The sequence below is a fragment of the Giraffa tippelskirchi genome, chromosome 4 (genome assembly GCF_054371585.1).
Source record: "Giraffa tippelskirchi isolate mGirTip1 chromosome 4, T2T-mGirTip1v1.2.pri, whole genome shotgun sequence".
Taxonomy (NCBI): Eukaryota; Metazoa; Chordata; class Mammalia; order Artiodactyla; family Giraffidae; genus Giraffa; species Giraffa tippelskirchi.
In genome coordinates, this window is record NC_137278.1 from 99,003,704 (window position 1) to 99,029,666 (window position 25,963).

Below are 25,963 nucleotides of genomic sequence, written 5' to 3' on the forward strand. Positions count from 1 at the left end.
GGAAGCGGAAGGGAGCCCATCTCTCGGTTGCGGTGCGTATCTCCTGCGTCGTTCCGGCACGGTGGTAGCGGAGATCGGCGACCGTTTGTAGCGTGTGGTCCGGGGAGCGGAGCTCTGAGACTCTTGAGCAGCCGCGGCCATGGCGGATGTAACCGCCCGTAGCCTGCAGTATGAGTACAAAGCGGTGCGTGTGGGCTCGGCGGAGGGCTCTGGGCGGGGGAGTCCGATAGGGAGCGGGAGGCTGAAGAAGGGAGTTTTCAGTCTAAAGGTCTAGCGAGAACCACGAAAGCAGAGGAGAAATCAGAACCTGGCGAGGGTGGGGGTACACGGCGACATGAATAACCCCAGTGGTGATTGGGGCTCTGCTGTTACCGCGATGGGCGAAGAGCTCTATAGGAGTGTTTGTCCCAGTCCCGTCAGCGCTCTTCCCCACCCCTTCCGTGTCATCCCCAACGTGCCCGACACTTTGCCCAGGTGGGAGTTATTATGAGCAGTGTTAGAAGCAATGATTGTTATATTGATTTGATTGCCCTTTGCTCATGCGCGATTGTACGATGCGCGTCTCAAGGAAAACATCTTTTTATTCCGACTAGTGGTTATCGCGGAGAAGGCAATGGCACCCCACTCCAGTACTCTTGACTGGAAAATCCCATGGACGGAGGAGCCTGGTAGGCTACAGTCCATGGGGTCGCTAAGAGTCGGACACGACTGAGCGACTTCACGTTCACTTTTCCCTTTTCCCTTTCATGCACTGGAGAAGGAAATGGCAACCCACTCCAGTATTCTTGCCTGGAGAATCCCAGGGACGGCGGAGCCTGGTTGGCTGCCGTCTATGGGGTCGCACAGAGTCGGACACGACTGAAGCGACTTAGCAGCAGCAGCAGCAGCAGTGGTTATCGACACTTAGTCGCTCCGATTCTTCTTTGTTGTCAGCTGGTATCCCTGTGATATAGGAATTGAGTCCTGCTTACCTCAGAGCTTCAATAATATTGTGGTCTCTTCAGAACTCGAATCTTGTCCTCCAAGCTGACCGCTCTCTCATTGACCGGACCCGCCGGGATGAACCCACAGGAGAAGTGCTATCACTGGTTGGGAAGCTGGAGGGCACTCGGATGGGAGATAAGGCTCAACGAACCAAACCACAGATGCAAGAGGAAAGAAGAGCCAAGTGAGTATCAAAGGGGAAAAATGATTTTTCTTCAGATGCAGAATCCATTTTCCCTTGGTATTTAAGCAGTGGTTTTGCTGAATTGCTTGGTGCAAGATGAGCCATTCATTAGTGGCATTAAGACACCTCAGTGAAGGTAAAGATTCTTTGGCCTTAACAAGTGTACCTGAAATGGAAAACAACTTTTAGACCCTTTTCCAGCATGTGTTTCTCATCCATAGAGAGATCTTAATTTTCTTCATAGTATTTTCAAGACTCTTGGTAAACTCTTGTCACAGTAACTCTTTTCTTCTATTACTAACTTTCCGCTACTTCTTTTGTTTGCTCTTGCCTGCTTTTTCTTTTGTTGTTACAAACTACCATTCGAGCATGAAAGGCTGGTGTTTTGTTTTGCTTTTTAGTTGGTTTTTTACTTTGGGGAAGGGTGATATTTTTCCAAACTTTAAAGAATCATTGAACTTTATCTCACGGTTATCCTTCGAACCTGATCATCATCTATCCCATGATGAAATCTCAAAAATTTGTAGGTCCAGTTTTGATTAAAGCAGTTATATTTGAGATGAGTTACATATCATTGGTCCTCCACTTTGCAGAGTATGACTTTTTTCCCAGGAATCAATGGCAGTAGATTCCTTTGGAGCTTCAGTTCTCTGGCTGGGAAAGGAAGATGTGTCTGAGGGATGAAAACTAGTCAAATCCAATCATATAATATTGTCATACAAAGTAGAAAGGGTTGTTTGTTTAAATGAATGGGGCGGATGTCTCATGTAGCATGTAGTGCATCTACTGAGAGGATGACAGGGGATTCCCTTGCTCTTGCTGTGTTCCCATAAAGAAATACTCCTGCAAGTGACCAAGGCCAAATGGGAATCATTTGCTGAGGCATAGATTTGTGGTTTTAAATACTACCTGTGAATCATGAAGCTGAGAAGAGGAGGGTGGGCTTGCCTTAGTCTTACCATTAACAGGGAAGGTTCTACCTGTTCAGTGTCATACTATGTGTTTGTTAGGCGAAGAAAGCGTGATGAGGACCGGCACGACATCAACAAGATGAAGGGTTATACTCTGCTCTCGGAGGGCATCGATGAGATGGTGGGCATCATCTATAAGCCCAAGACCAAGGAGACCCGGGAGACCTATGAAGTGCTGCTCAGTTTCATCCAGGCTGCCCTTGGGGACCAGGTGAGGCAGCCAGAGGGTGAAGCCACAGTTTTTTGGAGAGGGAGGAAGTCACAGCTAAAAGGCCCCAGAGCAACCTTGTTTGTGGATTTTCCTGTGTGGGCCATATCAGTATGCAGAAGTGGCTGATGTTTATGTGAGGTAGCACTTTATGTGTGTTTTCTCTTTCAGTCTCGTTAGCTCTGTGACTAGGTGCTATTAATATTCATTTTTTATTTTGCAGGAGAGATGTGAGGCAAATAATACTTAAGTAACTTTGGAAGTAGTGTTTGGCAGAGCTAGGATATGAGCCCAGGTAGTCTGTATCCAGAATTTGCGCTCTTAAGATTGTCCGTGATTAGATTAAGGCCCTCTGTGAGTCTCTGAGAGACTCTGGTGAGGTGGTTGCTAGAGGAGGTGAGGAGAAAGAATTAACAAAAGCTTGGCAGGTCAGGGCAGGACTGCTGAGTGCCTCTGTCATCTGGAGGAATGTGGCAGACAGCTGTGCAAGCTGTGTCTTTTTTTTTTTTTTTAATTTTTATTTATTTTTTGGCTACATTGTGTGGCTTGTGGGATCTTAGTTCCCCAGCCAGGGGTTGAACCCTTTCTCCCTGCAGTGGAAGTGTGGAGTCCCAACCACTCGACCACCAGGGAAGTCCCCCTTCTTTTTTTGAGTGTAATCTTTTTTTGAAACAGAGGGGTCTCCCTTCAATTGTGTGACCCTTGGTGGCATTTTTAAATTAACGTTAGTGAAAATGATCAGAACCTGGTATGCAGGCTTTGAGAGAAATATGGCTCTCCACATCCTGTTGTCGTGTAAAGCCCATCAGTGATGTTCTTCGTCTTGGTCTCTCTTCTTTCTAAGTTGTTGTGTTTTTTTTGCCTCCAGCCACGTGATATCCTTTGTGGGGCAGCAGATGAAGTTCTCGCTGTTTTAAAGAATGAAAAACTTCGGGACAAGGAAAGGAGAAAGGAGATTGATTTGCTGCTGGGTCAGACAGATGATACCAGATACCATGTGCTAGTAAACTTGGGCAAAAAGATCACAGACTACGGTGGAGACAAGGAGATCCAGAATATGGGTAAGGAGCTCTTGGTGTCCAGACCGTGTTACCTGGCTGCTTGTTGACCCCTCAACACGATCTTCTAGCCTCAGTCATTAAAGCAGCTGAAAGATGCCTTAAAAGGGTCCCATATCCTATTTGGTGTTTTTGGAGGAGTTATGGTTGTTAGATACCAGAATCCCTAGATTCCAGCCACCATTTCTTACTCTGAGACCCTTTTATTGTATGGAATGTGGGAGAAAACTTGGACAGCGCCTGGATGCGGGTGGGGTGCAAGTGGTTGAGGAGGCAGAGCGGAGCTATGTCCGAAGCTGGCAGGTTGGAGCAAGCCTCATGGTGGCAGCGCAGAAGGCCCTCTATTGTTGGTCATTTGTCTGTGAGGCTTTAGACCTTAGATCTGTCCTGAGGAGAGGCATGTCACCAGTTAGGGAGGAAATTAGCTCCCAAGTGCCTCATTTCACTAACTGTTCCTTGTCGTCTTTTTCTAATCCCTCATTGTTTCAGACGACAACATTGATGAGACATATGGTGTGAATGTACAGTTTGAGTCTGATGAGGAGGTAAGTGATAAACAAACCCAGACTAGTGTTTTTTAAATTGTTATGGTAAGGGCACTACTTCTAGTATAAAGAAGCTACCTAACTTAAGCCAGATAAGCTTTATGGTGTTGTATGGACTTCAGACTTGGGCACAAATAGTATTTTGCTGAGAAATTGTTGTGGTTGTTATCTTTTGATATTGTAAAGCAAATTTGAACTTACATTGATTGTATGATAACTGACAATAAACCAAGTGGATCAGCAAAAAGAAAAAAGATAAGTACAGTGTATATTTCATTGCGGAATATGCTGTCACCGTTTCATGCTTTTTCACCTTATCGTGTTAATTTTCTTCTTTGCAGTACTACTGCCAGTTTCAAAAGAATGCACATTTGCCCAAAAATGCGCCTGTATTTTGTGCATGGTTGTTTCAGTAACAGTTGCAGGAGCAACTGAGGTTTGCCACCTAATTAGGATTTCTTGAATATAAATAAAAGTAGGAATCAGTGGAACACTTGAGAAAAACGTGCAGAGTTGCGTTTGAATTCTCAGTGGGTGCGTTTGGCTCCTGATCATTAATGCTGACCTTGCAGTATCATAAACTAGGACAGGAAGGAGGGATTGCACAGGAGAGTCAGAGGAAAGAGCACTGACCTGGGAGCCAAGAGAGCTGAGTTTTGGTCGTGTATCTCAGGGAGGTCCTTTTGTTTCAGTGTCTCCATCTATCAGATGAGATGATTGCAACAGAAGACTGCTAAGCCCCCTCCTGCAATAGAATTAGTAGGATTTTATGATTTCAAGTAGCAACAAATTGAAAGAATGCTTTGCTGAAAGCATTTATTCTTTGAATAAATGCTTATTATCAAGGACTTGCTTTTAACATGACCCTGTGCTCAGTACACAGTACAATGTGAGTAAGGACAGTAGTGAGCAAGCCAAGTGTGGTCTCCACACTCCTGGTCGCTGTGTGCTTTCCCATGCGTGTTTCTGTATTCTCCTTCCATTAAATGTGCTCTGAAGTGAGGCTGACCCTGTTTCCAGTAAGCTGTTGGTTTCACCACAGATGCCTTTGCTTTAACCCTGGAGCAAGCTTTTAAGTGAGATGCAAGGGAGAGGTTCTGTGGGGATGCCAGGATCATCTTCAGATCACGCGCTGGGGTTGGGGCTCTTTCTACAGGAAGGTGATGAAGATGTGTACGGGGAGGTTCGTGAAGAGGCATCTGACGATGACATGGAAGGAGATGAGGCGGTGGTGCGCTGCACCCTCTCAGCTAACGTGAGTACAGTTGACTCCTGCCTGTTGCTGCGTGCAGCTTAACTCTGGGTGTAGCACTCGTTCCCGTACCTTGGTCCTCTTATGTAGTGTTTATTGAGCTACCCTTTTATAGGGTGAGCTGTAATAAATGTGTAGTGTCTTGATTTTTGCAAGATTTCAGTCACTCTCCTCCCCCCCATGTAAGTGGTTTGTGTATTTTAATTGGAATATATTGCTTTACAATGTTGTATTCGTTTTTGCTACACAGCATTGTGAATCAGCTACATGTGTACATATGTCCCTTCCCTCTTGAGCCTTGCCCCCACCCTGCATCCCATCCCACCCCCTCTAGGTCATCACAGAGCACAGAGCTGAACTCCCTGTGCTAGACAGCAACGTCCCACTAGCTGTCTGTTTTGCCTGTGTATTGTATATATGTCAACGCACCCTGCTTCTTAAAGTCATGTGTTGATGAAATCTTGGGTCGGTGTGCTTCTGAATTCAATACAGCAGAGTTCCCCCCACGCTGTGCTTCCCATCAGAAAGCCCTCAGAAGAGGGTGGGCTGTGAGTAGCCTGCAGAGCTTTGTTGTAGGACGATGAGAAAGCACCTGGGGCAGAGGGCAACAGGGTGAGCCCAGTGCCTGGTTCCTTCATAGCTTGTGGCCTCAGGGGAACTGATGAGTTCCAAAAAGAAGGATCTGCACCCTCGGGACATTGATGCCTTTTGGCTTCAGCGGCAGCTCAGTCGCTTCTACGATGATGCCATCGTGTCGCAGAAGAAGGCAGATGAGGTGTTGGAGATTTTGAAGGTACGGCCGGGATACTGTTTTTGTGTTCCGTGTAGCCTAGGAGATGGGGCAGTGTAGGAAGTGGGTGGCTGTGGCCTTAATCGTGGTGTTACCGTCTCTCTGCAGACGGCCAGCGACGACCGCGAGTGTGAGAACCAGCTGGTTCTGCTCCTTGGTTTCAACACTTTTGATTTTATCAAGGTGTTGCGGCAACACAGGATGATGAGTGAGTAGATTGTGGACCCTTCTGTGTGTGTGTGTGTGTGTGTGTGTGTGTGAGAGAGAGAGAGATGGGGGTTGTGTTGCTTTTCACAGCCTCACTTGGTTATTTTTATTTCTACCCCAAGGTTGAAGGTTGTTTTTGTATCTCACCTTCCCTTTTTTCCTTTTGTTGTTGGCAGTTTTGTACTGTACCTTGCTGGCCAGTGCACAGAGTGAAGCTGAAAAGGAGAGGATCATGGGAAAGATGGAGGCTGACCCAGAGCTGTCCAAGTTCCTCTACCAGCTGCACGAAACGGAGAAGGAGGATCTGATCCGGGTAAGGACTGGGTTGTTTGTCTCTCTGATTGCTGAGCTAGAGTGTTTGCTTTGGAAAAGAGACACCAGTTAGAAGATTACAGCATAAAGCCAAATTCCTATTAAAGGAGGAAGTTGAAGAAGTGAAATATTTCTCCAGATGCTCTGAGTGTGGTCATCGGTACAGAATGGAATCAATGCCTTCACGCTGGTGTGGTTGAGAGACCACTGACCTGCTGCTGTCATCACCAGCACCTTCTGCTGTCTGTTCACACAATAAGTCGTGTCTGCTGACAGCACAGGAACACAGCACGTGTTTGCTGAACACAGAACCCATACTCTAGCCCTCAGGGGTAGCCCTTGGTGCTGGGTGTTGAATGTTGACTTTTGAGACCTCTAGACTATGTATAGTCCCTTGAAAGTGATTTGATACCGTCATTCTGGTGGTCCCCGTGGTAGCTGTCTGAACATAAAGGGCCATCTGTCTGTTTCAGGACTTGCTAGTCAGTACCTGTGAGTCAAGTTCAGCTAAGGGACTGAAAAGGACGAGAAGCTGGGGGTGGTGATGAACCGTTGCTCTTCTTTCTGTCTTCCCACCCCAGGAGGAACGGTCCCGCAGAGAGCGGGTGCGTCAGTCCCGCATGGACACTGACCTGGAAACCATGGATCTGGACCAGGGCGGAGAGGTAGGGACCAGGGTCATGTCTGAGGCCGTGAAGGGTGGAGACTCGTTTGTGCAGCTTGCTCACTGCCTTTGTGGTCTTGTCTTTCATATACTCCAGGCGCTGGCTCCGCGGCAGGTTCTGGACTTGGAGGACCTTGTGTTTACCCAGGGAAGCCACTTCATGGCCAACAAACGCTGCCAGCTTCCTGACGGGTCCTTCCGGCGCCAGCGCAAGGGCTACGAAGAGGTGCACGTGCCCGCCCTGAAGCCCAAGCCCTTCGGCTCTGAAGAAGTGAGGGGATTGCTGTTCTCAGTGTTCTGCTCACTTTGCCTCCCTTCCACTTTGTATTGCAACCCATTCCACGTGGCCTTGTCTTGTAGATTTTATTTGTCTTGTAGGTTTATTCCAGAAGTGGAAGCTGCTGCCGGGTTTTCCCATTTTGATTTTGAGCCCAGGGGACAGTATTGATCTCTCTGTTCTGGCCTTCGAGGAGAGTTACACATGGAGCTTTCCAGGAAATGTAATCTTGCAAAGCCATGGTCTGCTCAGAGATGTTGCTAATATGATGTGCACGGCCTTTCTCTTTTCTAGCAACTTCTTCCAGTGGAGAAGCTGCCCAAGTATGCCCAGGCTGGCTTTGAGGGCTTCAAAACACTGAATCGGATCCAGAGTAAGCTCTACCGTGCCGCCCTGGAGACGGATGAAAATCTGCTGCTCTGCGCTCCTACAGTAAGCACTGCCCTGCGTGCCTTTTTCTTGTGGAGCGCGGTATATATTTTAGGTGGCAAGATTGTTCCTCTCCATTCTTACGCCTTAATTCTATATCCTCTGGTAGAAGAAGTGTTAAATGGTAAGATAAAATTCCCCGGACACACTCTGTTTTGGTGATAAGCCCTTGGAAGTTGAGGTAGTATACTAGGTACACAGGCCTTCTTGTCCCTATCTCTAGGGTGCCGGGAAGACCAACGTGGCCCTGATGTGTATGCTCCGAGAGATAGGGAAGCACATTAACATGGACGGCACCATCAACGTGGATGACTTCAAGATCATCTACATCGCCCCTATGCGGTCTCTGGTGCAGGAGATGGTGGGCAGTTTTGGAAAGGTAAGAGGGTAGAACTTCCCTCCAGAAGGTGTTGGGTGCAGCTCTCAAAGTCCTGGGGACAGCTTTGGTGCTTCTCTGCTTCTCGCCTTACATTCTTGTTGCATTTCCAGAACTCCTCATGTGGTATTTCTTTCTTCCTTCAAAGGTGGAGCTTGACCCATATAGAGTGTTTATGAAGCAGGAAAGTCCTGGGTCTGTTTTGGGCTTTAACAAGGGTTTACTGTTTTTTTAATCTTCCTCTTAGCCATTTTCTGCAGTGGGTATCATTTGCATTATTGGAATATTTATGAAACACTCACATGAGTGCTTGGTAACAGACCTGATGTTACTCCAGGTCTGTTTTCTATAAGCTTCCATTTCCCCCTCTTGTGTGTAGAGCTCCCAGAGAATCTTTTTCTTATTTTACTAATTTTTATTTTTTGGCCACGCTATGTGGCATGTGGGATCTTAGTTCCCTGACCAGGATCGAACCCAGCCCCCCTGCAGTGGAAGCACAGAGTCTAAACCACTGGACCACTAGGGAAGTCCCAGGTTTGTTTTAGAAATAAGAGTTCATATCACTGATCTCATATACTTGGTGTTTCTCTGAAGGGTTGATGCCTGCCTCTAACACCCCGCACTTCACAGAGACTTTACAGAGAGTGTGGAGTCCAGCCCCCACGCCCACCCCCCAAGCATTCTTGCCTGACATGCCTTTCCTTCACCTAGCGCCTGGCCACATATGGCATCACTGTTGCGGAGCTGACTGGCGACCACCAGCTGTGTAAGGAGGAGATCAGCGCCACCCAGATCATCGTCTGCACCCCCGAGAAGTGGGATATCATTACCCGCAAGGGCGGGGAGCGCACCTACACGCAGCTCGTGCGGCTCATCATCCTGGTGAGCAGGGCGTCCTTGTGGGGACAGGGAGACCAGCCAGCCGAGGAGGGCTTGCTGGGCCTTCATGCTCACTGTTTCTTCAGTGCCTTTCCTCAGGTCACTGGCCTGTGTAATGGCAGCTGTTGTCAGCGTTGCTCTTACTGCTAAAGGAGGATTTGCATTAAGTGGAAACACTTCCCAGGAGGGGCATGGTGTCTGCCATATCATTTGTGGCTTTTTATGTCTGAAATATTTTTGAAATAAATGTAAACAGACAGTCTAAAAAGCTGCTTACGTATTCCCAGAACTGTAAGGGCTTTATAAGTAATCCCTCCTCAGAGGGAATGAGTGGGAGTCAGGATATGGTGTTCTGAATGCTCAGAAGCCCCCGGGGAGGGACGACAGTCTGAGGGTAGTTTCTTTAGGTTTTCCGGGAATCAGAAAGGAGACCTTGCATGTTGCCTCTCATCCTTCAGGAAGAAGTTGGCCAACCCCTGCTTAGAGCCTGCTACTCAAAGTCTTGTTAGAAATACAGAGTCCCTGGCCCTGCTCCCACCTACTGAAATACAGTCTGCATTTTATTAAGGTCTCCATATGCTTTGAATGCCTGCTGAGATTTTGGATGCACTGCCTTAGGCTATGTGAATTCTTTTATTTGATACATCATATTGTTTGCTCTTGGTAAAGATAACTGCCTAGAGGTGAAACTTTATTTGATATAAATTTGGTCTCATTAGAAGCTTCATTTTTAGTAAAGAAATTTATCTTTTAGGTGAGCTAGGAATTCATTTACCCAAAGTGTCAGATTTTCCTAACCATAAAGCATTGTTCCACTGAACTGGAGCAAAGCAGCTCATGCTCAGAGCATGTTTGCTGGGATGTTTCATGGTGAATACTGTCTCATCCTCTGAGGTTCCCTGGCTTGGGATCCCTTTTTTTGTCTTCTTCATTTGCAATAGTAGTTACATACTTACAAAACAGGACTACTGTCAGGAAAGGGGGCCTCATTTCTTGGGTCCCAAAGGTAATTTGCTGCCGTCCTATTCCTTAGGATGAGATCCATCTTCTCCACGACGACAGAGGTCCTGTCCTAGAAGCGTTGGTGGCCAGGGCCATCCGGAACATTGAAATGACCCAGGAGGATGTCCGACTCATTGGCCTTAGCGCCACCCTCCCCAACTATGAAGATGTGGCTACCTTTCTACGTGTAGATCCTGCCAAGGGCCTCTTCTACTTTGACAACAGGTAAAACAAGAGATGGGAAGAAGATTAAGCAGGGTGGTGACCTTCCTGATTTCTTCCTTTGCCCAGGAGCTTTATTAGATTCGAGTTTTAGAATAGCCCTTGGTTTTGATGTGGTAGAAATCCTAAAAGAGGCATATCACTCCCTGGCAGTGAAAAGGACTTTTTATTCAGTGTTTTGTGCCAAAGCCTCATTGATTTGACTGTTGGACTTCTAGCTTCCGCCCAGTGCCTCTAGAACAGACATATGTGGGCATCACGGAGAAGAAAGCCATCAAGCGTTTCCAAATCATGAATGAAATTGTCTATGAGAAAATCATGGAACATGCTGGAAAAAATCAGGTCTGTTGGGGTTTCTTGTCATTCCTGACCTCTTTGAATTTTTGACTTACTGATAATTGGGCAGCACTGATAGAGACAAAGAAAGAAACAAAGCATATCACCAGTACCAGAAACGAAATGGGATATTTCTACAGAATCTGTTACCTTTGAATTTGAAAGGCTGTTAAAGGAATACTGTGAACAGCCTTACACATACGTTTGACAACCTTAAAGAAGTGAGCTAGTCTCTTAGAAATTACCAACTAGCAAAACAGCCTTGAAGAAACAGATAAAACATAAATAGTCCTATAACCATTAAAGAAACTGAATCTGTAATTACAAAACGCCCAGAAAAGGCATCCCCATGCACAGATAAGCAGTCTGTCTGTCTAGATCATCAAGGGTTCTTCCATGAAAGATTTGAGTGGCTTACACTAAAAATATTCTAAAAAGAAAAATAAAAATGGAAACTTAGTGAAAGGGCATTTTGCTGGATAGTGTGATGTAATTTTTTAATTGAACACTGTATTTTGTCTCATAAAAAGAAGTATAAAGATTTAGAGGAAGAGACAAATCTTTTGTGGCAAGAAATACTTGGATGACTTTATTTCCTGCAAAATGGTGCTAGTTTTCTACTGAGACTTTAAGTCCACTTATATAGGCCAGTGCCTGTTATATGTCTTAACTGTTTAGAATCTCATCAGATACCTGAACACAAATTTTTAATTGAGACTCCTGAATTTTCATCTATACTATATTTAAACTTGCTATTAAAGACAAAGTGTTAAGAGTTAGTTGGGTGCCCTAGTAACAGGACCCTTGTCACTATATTTGGTAGGTTTGTTTGCTTAGGGTCTTGAGGGCTCTGTTAGGCTTCGAAGCCAGTATGCATTCCTACCATCTGCCCTCTTCAAGACCTCAGTTTCTGGCCTGCTAATGGTGCAGCGTCTGCTTCCTGCTCCCAATTCCCGGGGCTGTGGGGGTGGCTGTTGGAGTGGTGTCTCTTGACTGTGGCTTCTCTTCAGGTACTGGTGTTTGTGCACTCCCGGAAGGAGACCGGGAAGACAGCCAGGGCCATCCGGGACATGTGCCTGGAGAAGGACACGCTGGGTCTGTTTCTGAGAGAGGGCTCGGCCTCCACAGAGGTCCTGCGGACAGAAGCTGAGCAGTGCAAGGTGAGGGGAGACAGGCCTGGGTCCCTCGCTCCTCCCTGGTAGCTGGCTCAATCCGAGTCGGCCAGGCTGTCCTCCAGGACTGCCTGGCGGTGCTGTTTTCACACAGGGCAGGGTGTGATTGGCTGTGTTTTTTGTGGACTGGGTGAAGGGCAGCATCTTGGCTGAGGAGATTTGCTTCCTCTGTGGGAGAGTCCCCTCAGGCAGGCTCACCTCCTCACCTGTTCTTTCTTTGTTCCCCAGAACCTGGAGCTGAAGGACCTCCTGCCCTATGGCTTTGCTATTCATCACGCAGGCATGACCAGAGTTGACCGGACACTTGTAGAGGATCTTTTCGCTGATAAACACATTCAGGTGAGGTGGGCAGAGCTCAGACAGGGGAGACTGAAAACATTGGCGATTGTGCCGTGTGCTTGTGCCTGGTACTTTGTTGTTTCTGGCTCAGGTAGCCCAGGTCAGAGGATTATGGGAGGTACAGTCAGTGTAACTTCATACCACCCCTCCCAACTCTTCACGTCATACATAGGGAAGCTGAGTAAGTTTAGGAAAGCGTCCGAGAACCACAGCAAAGCCAGGATGTGGGCAACTCCAGATACTGTCACACAAGGCCCCGTAAGGTCAGGACCTTGTTCATTCCTTCTCTCAGGAGCGTCTATATTTTTAATTGTCTAGTAACCTTGATTCAGGCTTCCCTGGTGGCTCAGGTGGTAAAGAATCCGCCCACAACATGGGAGACCTGGGTTCAGTCCCTGGGTTGGGAAGATCCCCTGGTGGAGGGCATGGCAACCCACTTCAGTATTCTTGCCTGGAGAATCCCACGGACAGAGGAGCCTGGCGGGCTGCAGTCCATGGGGTCACAAAGAGTTGAACACGACTGAACGACTAAGCCCAACCTTAATTCAGATAGGTCTGCATTACTGCCTCTTAAGTGTCTCTAGAGCCTTGAAATGTTGATTCTTGAAGAGACGAGGAACCCAAAGACTCCTTTCCTCTTTATTCTGATGTTTCATTGACAAGTACGGGACCCACCTCAGTCCTGCTTAGAAGCTCTGAGGCCGGTTGCCTAGAGAAGTTGAGGATATGTACCCTTGGTGGCAAGGTCTGTTTTTCTTATTGCCTTGCCTTGCCTCTGTAGGTTTTAGTTTCCACAGCAACCCTGGCTTGGGGGGTGAATCTCCCTGCCCACACCGTCATCATCAAAGGCACCCAGGTGTACAGTCCAGAGAAGGGGCGCTGGACTGAACTAGGAGCGCTGGATATCCTGCAGGTATGGAGCTTCTGAGTTATTCTTGGTGGGGAAAAGCATGCTATTTATAAGATGCCCACATACCCCAAAGACGGCAGGTGGAGCGTGAGGTTCTGTGATATAGGAGTCCGGAGTCAAAAGCCGGAAGCTCTGTGGCCATGGCCCTCTGGGTTTCTGTCTCCGACCAGATGCTGGGACGAGCGGGAAGACCTCAGTACGACACCAAGGGCGAAGGCATCCTCATCACCTCCCATGGAGAGCTGCAGTACTACCTATCACTCCTCAACCAGCAGCTTCCCATTGAGAGCCAGATGGTGTCCAAGCTGCCCGACATGCTCAACGCGGAGATCGTGCTAGGGAACGTTCAGAATGCAAAGGTGGGGCCAGCCTCTGCTCTCAGCGCCTCTTGCCTTTTCCAGAGGGGCTGGGGCACCAGGAGTGAGGTGGTGTGGGCCATCGGCACCAGGGTCCTCCAGCCCTGGGCTCCACACCTTCCATGTAAGTGCTTGCAAGCTTCTTGGGTCTATGACTGACAGTTCCCCTTGTTGCCAAAATCTCAGTAAGGACTGTGTTCTTAAATAACGAAATATTATGAACATTCATGAGACAGTGTAAGACATAGTTTCATAGTTGGGAATTAATTCTGAAGTGCTCCATGGGAACTTTTCATGTGGACATCAGTTCTGCATGCAGAGACCCACGTTCTGTGTGATAGGATGCAGTGAACTGGCTGGGCTACGCCTACCTGTACATCCGAATGCTCCGGTCCCCGACCCTCTATGGCATCTCTCACGATGACCTCAAAGGAGACCCACTCCTAGACCAGCGCCGATTGGATCTGGTTCATACCGCTGCCTTGATGCTGGATAAGAACAACCTGGTCAAGTACGACAAGAAGACGGGCAACTTCCAGGTGAGTGGGCCAAAGGAGGGAGGAACAGATCCCCACAAAAGTTGTAGCCCCTGGAGACAGTCTTTCAAACGGCTTTCTTGATTTGAGGCCTGCCTGTCTACTTACGCATTGCTTGGAAGAGCGGAAAAACAGGCAGCATTGCACTGTGCCTTTTGAACTTAGGCACTTGTAAAGTGGTGTACGACCTGATGGTGCCTCCTTTCTACATCTTGAGCTGTGGTAGCTGATTCTGTTCTCTTTTCTGGGAGGGCATCAGGTCACTGTAGATCAGCTTATTGGGCCATCTTTCTTTAAATAAATTTATTTGGCTGTGCCAGGTCTTCGTGGCAGCACGCAGGATCTTTGCTCTTCATTGCAGCATGTAGCATCTTTTGAGTTGTGGCATGGGGGATCTTTTAGCTGGGGTATGCAGGATCTACTTCCTTGACCAGGGATTAAACCTGGGCCTCCTGCATTGGGAGCTCAGGATCTTAGCCACTGGACCACCAGGAAAATCCCTGTGCCGTCTTCCCACACATGAGCCAGGCACTTGTAGTGCTGTGAGTTCATTCTGTAGGCATCTCTTGTCCACAGTGAGAGGTTACTGCTTGTTAATGATTGGCCTTGAATTGAGTCTTCTTTCTTCATAGGTGACAGAACTAGGCCGTATAGCCAGCCACTACTACATCACCAATGATACGGTGCAGACCTACAACCAGCTGCTAAAGCCGACCCTGAGCGAGATTGAGCTCTTCAGAGTCTTCTCGTTGTCCTCAGAATTCAAGAACATCACTGTGAGAGAGGTGAGTCCACCCAGTATGTGGGAGCCAGAAGCTGGTACTCACCAGCATGTTGCCGGATGGTTCTCTCCTTGATCTCTGGGCTTTTCCTTGACCTGCTTCCTGCTTATGGCAGGAGGAGAAGCTGGAGCTGCAGAAGTTGCTGGAGAGGGTGCCCATCCCCGTTAAGGAGAGCATTGAGGAGCCCAGTGCAAAGGTGAGCCCAGCTCCTCTCTGCTTGGGACAGAGTCAGGTGGTTTTCCTCATCTTCTAAAAGATGAACCTGGAACTTGGGCTTGTGCTTGGTAACCTGCTCCCTTCTCCCAGTCTCTGCATCTTTCTCACGTCTTTTTTTTGCATGGAATATCAATTATTGTCTGTAGATGAAGATCTTTAGATCTTACCTGGCACGGAGGCCCAGAGCAGAAATGTTACTCACCTTGGATGGTTCAGTGATCGCCCTCGTTCTTACTTTTTTCCAGATCAATGTGCTTCTCCAGGCTTTCATCTCGCAGCTGAAACTGGAGGGCTTTGCACTGATGGCTGACATGGTCTACGTTACTCAGGTGAGGGGGGCGTTGCACTGGCCTGATACGTTACGATCCCCTGTGTGCTGTGTCTGGCAGAAAGTGGGCTGATACTAGCGAGGGAGAAGGAATGCCGAGTTGTGCCTCAGGTGGCTTGTTGGCTGCTGTGTGTATGGTGTGGATACTCTGTTTTGCTCATCTTGAGCTCTTGGGAAGGTGAGGCCATTAGAGAGATCTGGGAAGCTCCACATGTCTGCTTCTCTGCAGAGAAGCACTTCCCACTATAGCTGCTGGTCTCCTAAGTAAACCTAGAAATGGCCAAAGGCTTTATCAGCTACTCTGTCTTTTCCTCAGGGCAAGTCACTAGCACCTTTACTCTTGCTAGGATCCTAAATGCTAAATGGGCCAAAAACTGTAAAGTCATGCAGTGAGCAGTATGTTAAATACTGGGCAGTGAGCTCGAGCCCCACTTCTGTCGTGCATCCCTGAGCATCTCTGGGGGGACTTGGATTTTGAGTTGATGTGGCTGATTATATCAGAGCTCAAGGTGATTAAACTGTGTAGAGCGGCTTCGTTAGGTCTGGGTACATAACAGAGGGAATGCTTCCTCTTTCCCCAGTCGGCTGGCCGCTTGATGCGGGCCATCTTTGAAATTGTCCTGAACCGAGGCTGGGCACAGCTTACAGACAAGACCCTGAACCTCTGTAAGATGATCGACAAACGCATGTAAGTCCCAGTGCGCTGGAAGCTGGTCCTGGGTTGGGGGTCTCGGGCTCAGGTCGTGGTGGGAAAGCCTTGGAGCACAGCCTAATGTGTGATGTGTGCACCTGGGTAGGAGTTGAGACCGAGAAGGTCCCGTTTCCTTCCTGGACAGGTGGCAGTCCATGTGTCCTCTGCGCCAGTTCCGGAAACTCCCTGAGGAGGTCGTGAAGAAGATCGAGAAGAAGAACTTCCCCTTTGAGCGTCTGTATGACCTGAATCACAATGAAATAGGTGTGTGGGAAGCCATCTTTTCCTCCTCATCTGCACAGCTCAGATGTCTCCCTGCTTCCCAGTTCCTGACCCCAAGCCCTGCGGTCACTTGTCTTGTCCCATTACTGCTAAGCTCCTTGCCCTTGGTCTCAGAGCTTTGAATCCTCTGGGCCCCTGAGTGGAGGGAAGAGCCCACGCCCTGGAGCGGAATCCGCCCATTTCCCTCAGGGCCGGGTTCGCCAGACCGGCCATCAGGCTGGGCTGCAGCTGCGTGCACCCTCATGTCCTCACAGGCGAGCTCATCCGCATGCCCAAGATGGGGAAGACCATCCACAAGTATGTCCACCTCTTCCCCAAGCTGGAGCTGTCGGTGCACCTGCAGCCGATCACGCGCTCCACCCTAAAGGTGGAGCTGACCATCACGCCCGACTTCCAGTGGGACGAGAAGGTCCGGCTGGGCGCGCCAGGGGCAAGCCTCGGGCGTGGAGGCGAGCGAGGCGGGAGGGCTGAGTTCCCCTTGCCCACCCGTCGGCTCATGTTCCCGTCCCTCGTGCTTGGGTGGGCAGGTCCACGGTTCGTCGGAGGCGTTCTGGATTCTTGTGGAGGACGTGGACAGCGAGGTGATCCTGCACCACGAGTACTTCCTGCTCAAGGCCAAGTATGCCCAGGACGAGCACCTCATCACGTTCTTCGTGCCCGTCTTTGAGCCACTGCCCCCTCAGTACTTCATCCGTGTGGTGTCCGACCGCTGGCTTTGTGAGTGCACCTCCTCCGCAGGGTCCTCGGGGCCAGGTTCCCCCTGGGGCTCTTAGACAAGATCTGGCCCCTTGTGCTGGGCTGACCTTAGCTGGGGAGAGGGACACGCAAGCTGTCTTGGGGTTGCCAGCGCGCTCACAGCCCTTCCCGTTTCTCTCCTGGCAGCTTGTGAGACCCAGCTTCCCGTCTCTTTCCGGCACCTGATCCTGCCAGAGAAGTACCCGCCGCCAACCGAGCTGCTAGACCTTCAGCCCTTGCCTGTGTCTGCCCTGAGAAACAGCGCCTTTGAGAGCCTCTACCAGGATAAATTTCCTTTCTTCAACCCCATCCAGACCCAGGGTAGGTGTTTCCATTTCCAGGCGGGCAGTTCTTTTGGGGACATTTAAAGGTCCCCTGGAGACAGGTAGGTTCTGCAGGAGGAGAGGGAGGGGGCACCTAGGGACTTGGCAGGTGTGGGAGCTCAGTGCCAACTGTGGGAGCAGCCAGGACGTTTTCTGTCCTCAGACGGCCCTGGTGACTGTTAGATTTGCTTCACTTCTTTGCACGTCTCCCCGCAGAGGGTTGGTAGAGCAGGTCTTACGGTGCACGGCTGTTTCTCAGGCTTGGGAGATGGCAGTATTGAGCCCGAGCAGGGAGGCTTTGAGGCCTCCTCCCCTTCACTGCTTTAAATGACAGCTCTGTTCCCAGAGCACGCCCAGGTTCTCTGGGCTGGGTGGAGCCCTAGTGGTTCACTCCTCCCACCGATGCTACAAGTGGTTTCCCATTGGAGACACTACTGTCTCGGTCCTGTTCTGTGGGTGAGGGATGGAGGACGAGAGAGACACCCCGGCTGAGACCCTAGTGAATAGTGGAACTTGGCTTTATCCCAGTAGGAGTGCTAGGGTTTAGATGCTTGGCTTCGCTCTGTATTAGACTTTTTCCAGGAGATGTGGTCAGGGGGTGGAGGGGTGGAGGAGGGGAGCTGGTCCCCTCGGGTCTGGCACCCTGGTCCCTGAGGAGGGAGCCCTGGCCTCCTATGCTTCTGCTGTCCTCTGGCAGACCTTCAGGGGACCTGAAGGCCTTACCCTGGCCTCTTTCCTCCTCGTGTTGGTGGAGGTGGGGCAGATGAGGGGGAGAGGAGGCACAGGCCTGACTGAAGTTGGGGGCACTGTTCCCGCGCCCCTCCTGGTTGCTGCTCTGGACTGACAGGCTGAGTTATCCCACATGGCCTCCGTCGCGCCTCCCTCGGGGTTCACACTGCCTCTCTGTCGGTTCTCAGTGTTCAACACTGTGTACAACAGCGATGACAACGTGTTTGTGGGGGCCCCCACGGGCAGCGGGAAGACCATCTGTGCGGAGTTTGCCATCCTGCGGATGCTGCTGCAGAACTCAGAGGGCCGCTGTGTCTACATCACCCCCATGGAGGCCCTGGCCGAACAGGTGTGTCCTGTGTGAATTTTCCAGAAACCATTTTCATCTGTTGAGTCCAGATTGAGGTTTTTCTGAGCCCTAAAATTTGCAGAGCCAGCTGGGGCAAGGCTTTACCTGCTGGTGGCCGTTTTCCTCGGTTTGCTAAAGAAAAGCTCTCGTCACTTGGTGTAGTAGGTTGAGATCTAAAGGGCGACAGGTCTCTGTGTTTGGCCTCTCAGGTGTTTCTCCAAATGAATGAACTGTTGCTGATGCCCTGACGTCTTTCTGCCAGGTGTACATGGACTGGTACGAGAAGTTCCAGGACAGGCTCAGCAAGAAGGTGGTGCTCCTGACGGGGGAGACCAGCACAGACCTGAAGCTCCTGGGCAAAGGCAACATCATCATCAGCACGCCCGAGAAGTGGGACATCCTCTCCCGGCGGTGGAAGCAGCGCAAGAACGTCCAGAACATTAACCTCTTCGTGGTGGACGAGGTCCACCTCATCGGGGGCGAGAACGGGGTACGGCTGGCCTTGCCACACAGAGGCGGGGCTGGGACCTGCAGTGTAGCCTTGGCCCCGGGCCTTATGTGTCGGCCACAGATGAGGGGCTGCTTTTGCCTGTCACCTTATCTCAAAAGGATGACCTGAGATTTTTTAGTAGGTTTTTTTGAGACCAGCATAGCTTAGTGGAGATTGGTTGGGGAGAGGTGCACCCGGAGACGGGAGAGCCCCTGATGAGAAGGGAGAATTAGGAGATCATCTCGAGCACACTGGGCTGCCTGCGGAGGTGCTCAGGGCCGAGGCTGGAGCCCCCAGGCCTGCAGTGATCAGTCGCTCCTCTTCGCAGCCCGTCCTGGAGGTCATCTGTTCCCGGATGCGCTACATTTCCTCTCAGATCGAGCGGCCCATCCGCATCGTGGCTCTCAGCTCCTCGCTCTCCAACGCGAAGGATGTGGCCCACTGGCTGGGCTGCAGCGCCACCTCCACCTTCAACTTCCACCCAAATGTGCGCCCCGTGCCCTTGGAGCTGCACATCCAGGTGGGGCCCACGCTTAACGGCTCCTGCGCGGCCTCACAGCCCAGCTTCCCCGGGGTTCCTAACCACCTCTCTCTCCCTCCCCGGTCTTAGGGTTTCAACATTAGCCACACGCAGACTCGCCTGCTGTCCATGGCCAAGCCCGTGTACCACGCCATCACCAAGCACTCGCCCAAGAAGCCTGTCATCGTCTTTGTGCCCTCCCGCAAGCAGACGCGCCTCACCGCCATCGACATCCTCACCACGTGCGCGGCCGACATCCAGCGCCAGAGGTGGGCCCACTCTGCCGGGTGCTGTGTGTGTGCGAGGGGGGTGGTCCCCACCTGGCTGGGCGCTGAGCGAGCACCCCTGGGAGGGGCTCTGGAGGGGTGTCACTACTCTGGGCTGAGTCAGTGCTCCTGCCACCCAGGTTCCTGCACTGCACTGAGAAGGACCTAATCCCATACCTGGAGAAACTGAGCGACGGCACGCTGAAGGAGACGCTGCTGAACGGGGTGGGCTACCTGCACGAGGGGCTCAGCCCCCTGGAGCGGCGCCTGGTGGAGCAGCTCTTCAGCTCAGGTAGAGGGCAGGCCTCAAGGTGCAGAGTGGGACCAGCTACAGGTGTCAGTGGGGTGTGTAGTGCACTGTCCCGTGTGGGTGATACTTCTCAGATTATTGTATCTTTTATTTGATCTCAATGTCCTTGAGCTGAAGGTGGAATAATCTACTTGGTAGAGGAGAAAGCAGGCAGGCACATAAAGTCGTGCTCTTTTAGAACCTGGGTTTTTAGACTTGGACCTTTGGCCTCTAGACCTAATTTTACATGGATACGGACTCGGCAGGGTGGGCTTTAGAGATGGAGTCCATTCTGTGCGTCTCCCTTGGGTGGCTGTGTGCTTTTGTCTGTTGTTGACATTAGGCATTTTGTGCAGAGTAGTATTTTGACAGTGCTTAAGGAGCTGCAGTGGCAGTGCTCCTGCCAGAATCACTTCCTATCACTGTTTGACTCCTGAATCTGCCTGGTTTGGGGCACCCTCAGAGCTTGATTTTGCTGTCATGGAACTGGCCAGCCTGTGGCTGAATTGGTGTTAGCATGTTCCAGTCAGCCCAGCGTGCCTGTCAGGCAGGAGCGTGAGCTTGCCTTTCTCTGGGCTTGGGGGTCTGTTCCAGGGTGACCTCGTTTCCTGCAGGGTAGCCCCCCCAACAGAGCAGCAGTGACAGGCAGACCCTCCTGTAGTACTGCATTAGCCTCTTAGTCTTGAAACCTTGTCCCCGCCCCACTTTGTACTGAGTTCTGAAATGTAGAGCAGGGTAAGCCCCTGCTTGCCCCGGAGGCAGCAGGTCCCGCCCCACCTAGGGGGCCCTGTGCTCAGTCCCCTCCCCTCTGCCGCTCAGGGGCCATCCAGGTGGTGGTCGCTTCTCGGAGTCTCTGCTGGGGCATGAATGTGGCCGCCCACCTGGTGATCATCATGGACACCCAGTACTACAACGGCAAGATCCATGCGTGAGTCCAGTGTGCTGTGTGTTAACGGGCCCCTCTCTCCTAAGATGAGCGTAACCTCTGCAGATCCAGAAGGTCACTATTGTGAAGAAAACAGGTTAGGGAAATAAATAGCTAGCCGAGATTCCACCCCAGCTAGGGTTTTATTTGTGCAGACTTATTTTTGATGCTTGAACCTGCTTCTAGGTTTGGATTTGAGTGGGGTGGACTAGATCACTCATGAACTATATGGCTGTGAGGTTTGGGAGCCTGCCTTACATATCAAATGCTTTAATATGGAGTTATCTGGCTATTGGCATTAGATGGGTTGACTTCCCAGGAGGCGCAGTGGTGAAGAATCCACCTGCCAGTGCAGGAGACACAGGTTTGATCCTGGGTCAGGAAGATCCCCTGGAAGAGGAAATGTTAGCCCGCTCCAGTATTCTTGCCTGGAAAATTTCATGGACAGAGGGGCCTGGCGGGCTATAGTCCGTGGGGTTACAAGAAGATGGACATGAGGGAACACACACACACACATTAGATGGATTAATACCTTTGGTTCACAGACCCTGAGCAACAAAGTTGTGACTCTTAATATTGAAAACTAAACTGATGTATAGATAACCTGTGACACTAGGGCTTGAGCACACTCACAAACAGGTTTACTGTGATTTTCCACGTCTCCCTGTATCTGCATTTTATTCTTCGACGTTCAGGGAGGCAGCATCCTAAGTCCTCTTCTCCCTCCGTCTCTAGGTACGTGGATTACCCCATCTACGACGTTCTGCAGATGGTGGGCCATGCCAACCGCCCTCTGCAGGATGATGAGGGGCGCTGCGTCATCATGTGCCAGGGCTCCAAAAAGGTCAGCCCCGGCCTCTTCCGCTGTCGTCCGAGCCTGGGCCTCAGAACAGATTCTTTAATCTCTCTTTCAATAGGTGTCTTTACTTAACTTTTTTATATGCTGTCTGTCTTCTTTTCTTTTCCACATTGCTTTTGTAACAAGCCTTTGCCTGCGTAGAATTTTGTAGTGTTTTATTTTTGCTACTGCTGTTGACTCTGTTTATTGAGATCTTAGTCCTCTGGCTGGGTCTGTCTTCCTCATGCCCTGCTCAGCCCGTGGGTCTCGGTGTACCTTTCTCCATGGTAGAAATAACCAGTGATGCCAGGGGGAACAGGCAGACACATCCAACTCTCCAGGTCCAGACCCAGCTCACCTTGTCTGTACAGCTGATATCTTCCATTTTGTATGAGCCGTGTCTGTTGCACAGGGGCCATATTTGCCCTTGGCCTTTCTTTGTGACTGTACTGTCATTGACTGTGTACTGTAATGTCATTGACATTCTTTTCCCGTAGGATTTCTTCAAGAAGTTCTTATATGAGCCTTTGCCAGTGGAGTCTCACCTGGACCACTGTATGCATGACCACTTCAATGCTGAGATTGTCACCAAGACCATCGAGAACAAGCAGGATGCTGTGGACTACCTCACCTGGACCTTCCTATACCGCCGCATGACCCAGAACCCCAATTACTACAACCTGCAGGGTCAGTGGCTGTGGTGCATGCACCATCCTCTGGTGGTTTGCACAGCCCTCGTTCGCCATCGCCCTGGGACACCCCTGCTTACCTCTTGCCTTCACAGGCATCTCCCATCGTCACCTGTCTGACCACTTGTCGGAGCTCGTGGAACAGACCCTGAGTGATCTGGAACAGTCCAAGTGCATCAGCATCGAGGACGAGATGGACGTGGCGCCCCTGAACCTGGGCATGATTGCTGCCTACTATTACATCAACTACACCACCATCGGTGAGGGCCAGCGAGGCTGGCTGTGCAGGGAGCCTGAGCTGCAGGGATGTGTTGCAGGGTCTGCAGCCACAGGGATGACAGACGAGGCCTGTGTGCTTGTCGAGGGACATTGAGGCCCTGGATGATAGGGCCTTGTGTGCTTGTCAGAGGGATGTGTTGCAGGGTGGAGCTGGGCTAGCCCAGGGGTTAACTCTCTACTTCTCCTCTGCCTGCTTTGACCCCTCCAAAATGTCCTTCCCTTCCTTTCTCAGAGCTCTTCAGCATGTCCCTGAACGCCAAGACCAAGGTGCGAGGGCTCATCGAGATCATCTCCAACGCGGCCGAGTATGAGAACATCCCCATCCGGCACCACGAGGACAACCTCCTGCGGCAGGTGAGCACATCTTGGCTTCTGTAGTGCGTCTTCCAAGTTGAAGCTCGGCCCCTGTGCCCAGAGCACATGACCTCGCTGTCAGTTCAGGAAAACACCCAGTCCCTGCCCCCAAGCTGCCTCACACACTCCACACACATCTCAACCCCCACCAGCCACAGCCACCGTCACCTCTCTGAGTTTGGAATGGTTGTGGGCCTAGGACGGGTGGCGCTTTGGGCTTGAGTGCAGGTCTCAGGCAGGGTCGCCTGTTCACCAACCACTCTTTCTTCCACTTTCCAGCTGGCCCAGAAGGTTCCCCACAAGCTGAATAACCCTAAGTTCAATGACCCACACGTCAAGACCAACCTGCTTCTGCAGGCTCACCTGTCCCGCATGCAGCTGAGTGCCGAGCTGCAGTCGGATACAGAGGAGATCCTTAGCAAGGTATAGAGACTGGGCATCGGGGGCATGGAGGCCTGAGCGTGGCCTCTGAGGCAGCAGTGCCCACCCTGCCTGCTCATGCTCTCCTGTCCCTCTTCAGGCCATCCGGCTCATCCAGGCCTGCGTGGATGTCCTCTCTAGCAACGGGTGGCTCAGCCCGGCCCTGGCGGCCATGGAGCTGGCCCAGATGGTCACCCAAGCCATGTGGTCCAAGGACTCCTACCTGAAACAGCTGCCGCACTTCACCTCTGAGCACATCAAACGTTGCACAGACAAGGTGAGCTGGGCCTGCATCAGAGTGTGGGGTGGCCAAGTCTGGAGGCCGGGCGTCCTGCACTGGGGTTGGTTGTGGGAGGGGAGACGTCACGTTTTGGCTTCTCTGAAGGTGTTACCCAAGAAGGCACCAGGGAGCCTGACTGTCGTGAGCTGTGTTCTTTGGATGGTCTGATAGCATAGGGATAAAATGGGCCACCCTGTGGAGCCGATGGACTCTCCATTGGCTGGAGTCGGGGCTGGCGTGGCTGGGGGAGGGAAGTCTAGAGCGCTGACAAGTCCCCTGGCCGAGGCCAAGTGGCCGGGCCGGTCTCCCCTGCCGGCCGCCTGCCTCTCCCTCCCTGACCCCACTGGATGGCTGCCCAGGGTGTGGAGAGCGTCTTCGACATCATGGAAATGGAGGACGAGGAGCGCAGCGCCCTGCTGCAGCTGTCGGACGGCCAGATCGCCGACGTTGCCCGCTTCTGCAACCGCTACCCCAACATCGAGCTGTCCTACGAGGTGGTGGACAAGGATGGCATCCGCAGGTGAGCCCGCGGGCCTGGCGGGCTGCCCCAGGTCCCCACATGTGCTCCCTGGCGGGCACAGCGGTGACAAGCGCCCGTGTGTTTCCCTACAGTGGCGGGCCAGTCGTAGTGCTGGTGCAGCTGGAGCGGGAGGAGGAAGTCACGGGCCCTGTGATCGCGCCTCTCTTCCCGCAGGTACGTGCTGGGACTGGCTTCCCGGGGTCCCCTCAAGGCCCTGCCCACTGGCTAGAGTCTGTGCTGCAAGGGCACATAGGCATCAGGGGAGGGAAAGCTAGAGTAATGATGATGTCACAAGGCTGAGGGCTAATTTGGGGGCTGTGAGTGCTTTTGTGGAAGTCTTTAGTTTTTTTGCTCTAAGGGAATTTGGGTGACTGGTTGCTGAGAGAAGTCCTGGCACAAGGCCTAATTTGGATCCACTCTGCTGGCAGGCTCATCTCCATGTTAACCTGTTTTTGTCCTCTGGCATGTCTGCCTTTTACCTAAAAGGGTCTCTGAGGAACTCAAAGCTGCTAGCTTCAAAGACTAGATGTCTGATAGTGGAGTCTTGGATCTAATGTCAGGCACTAAACAGGAGAAGGTACTCTGGGACAAGGAAGTGAGCCAGAACCAACACATGAGTTCACCTGTCTACTTGAAAATTGAGTTCACATGAGAAACCTTAGTTTAAAATCCTGTATCCGGGGTTTCCCAGGTGGTCCAGTGGTTAAGACTCCATGCTTCCACTGTAGGGGGTACGGGTTTGATCCCTAGTCTGGGAACTGAGATCTCACATGCTGCATGGTGTGGCCAAAAAAGATAAAAAGTAACAAATAAAAATAAAATAAAAAATAAATAAAATAAAATCCTGTATCCGATTATCTTTTGATCTGAAAATTTGGAAAGCTTGCTTTCTGGTTTCCTGTTTTTGTAACTTTTTGCCTGGTGTCACAGCCATCAAATTTTACACACTGACTTTGTTGGGTTTTGGTCACTACAGAAACGTGAAGAGGGCTGGTGGGTGGTGATAGGAGACGCCAAGTCCAATAGTCTCATCTCCATCAAGAGGCTGACCCTGCAGCAGAAGGCCAAGGTGAGTGTCCGCTGGCCCCAGCGTGTTGCGAGAGGGGGCAGGTATCTGAGCTGGCCCTGACTTCTGGTTGCTCTCTCCAGGTGAAACTCGACTTTGTGGCCCCGGCCACCGGCGCCCACAACTACACCCTGTACTTCATGAGTGACGCTTACATGGGATGTGACCAGGAGTACAAATTCAGCGTGGATGTGAAAGAAGCTGAGACAGACAGTGACTCAGATTGAGTCCAAAGGCATTCACTCTTTCACGGAGAGAAGAGTTGAACCTGACTTAGGGGCGTGTACAGCATATGGGAACGCAGTGGTGGAGACCTGATCCCACCCCACCCTCCTGCTTCCCCTGGCTCCCTGCCATCCACACTCTGGCTCCGTGTCTGTAGGCGTCAAGCACAAAGCATGTACAGCATTTTGAGGCATCTTCTTTGTAGTTCCTTTTGAGTCACACGTTCTAATAAAATGACTTGGAGAAACCATGTGTCTTTGCAGTGATTCCAAATTAAAAGTTTCCTTTCCCCAGTCGAAGGATTGCTTTTTCAGCCAGTGAGCCTGTCGACCATGAACACCGGCTCCAGGCTGCTCTC

At 50.9% G+C, this 25,963-nt stretch overlaps 1 protein-coding gene across 5 annotated transcripts; it reads left to right on the plus strand.

Annotated features, from left to right (window-relative positions):
• Positions 1–25,852, plus strand: SNRNP200 (small nuclear ribonucleoprotein U5 subunit 200). Of its 5 annotated transcripts, none has more exons than XR_014051944.1 (45): positions 1–184; positions 1,005–1,168; positions 2,179–2,350; positions 3,216–3,408; positions 3,895–3,950; positions 5,107–5,205; positions 5,843–5,995; positions 6,101–6,200; positions 6,376–6,512; positions 7,093–7,176; positions 7,273–7,446; positions 7,747–7,884; positions 8,105–8,260; positions 8,969–9,139; positions 10,170–10,363; positions 10,579–10,702; positions 11,707–11,856; positions 12,097–12,207; positions 12,989–13,120; positions 13,288–13,476; positions 13,815–14,012; positions 14,642–14,794; positions 14,907–14,987; positions 15,253–15,336; positions 15,917–16,023; positions 16,172–16,290; positions 16,563–16,717; positions 16,836–17,025; positions 17,191–17,364; positions 18,284–18,444; positions 18,707–18,934; positions 19,263–19,454; positions 19,545–19,723; positions 19,861–20,012; positions 20,829–20,937; positions 21,670–21,778; positions 22,270–22,463; positions 22,557–22,721; positions 22,973–23,094; positions 23,374–23,517; positions 23,615–23,791; positions 24,154–24,314; positions 24,407–24,488; positions 25,291–25,387; positions 25,464–25,852. XR_014051944.1 is itself a non-coding variant. In XM_081484732.1 (45 exons), the coding sequence occupies exons 1-45, from the start codon at positions 140–142 to the stop codon at positions 25,605–25,607; spliced, it is 6,498 nt and encodes a 2,165-aa protein (XP_081340858.1). In that variant the 5' UTR covers positions 1–139; the 3' UTR covers positions 25,608–25,852. The 5 variants fall into 5 exon arrangements, 3 of the variants coding, with proteins under 3 accessions (XP_081340858.1, XP_081340860.1, XP_081340859.1); XR_014051943.1 differs by having other exon boundaries at positions 25,291–25,383; XM_081484732.1 differs by having other exon boundaries at positions 11,707–11,894; positions 12,048–12,207; positions 22,270–22,459; positions 25,291–25,383.
• Positions 25,853–25,963: the final 111 nt, after the last annotated feature.

Bases quoted from the DNA above. Each gene is read 5' to 3' on its own strand.
- SNRNP200 (XM_081484732.1), top strand. From the start codon at position 140: ATGGCGGATGTAACCGCCCGTAGCCTGCAGTATGAGTACAAAGCG. The intron at 9,140-10,169 runs GTGAGCAGGGCG...CCTATTCCTTAG, and splicing joins TCGTGCGGCTCATCATCCTG to GATGAGATCCATCTTCTCCA. The intron at 23,792-24,153 runs GTGAGCTGGGCC...ATGGCTGCCCAG, and splicing joins TCAAACGTTGCACAGACAAG to GGTGTGGAGAGCGTCTTCGA.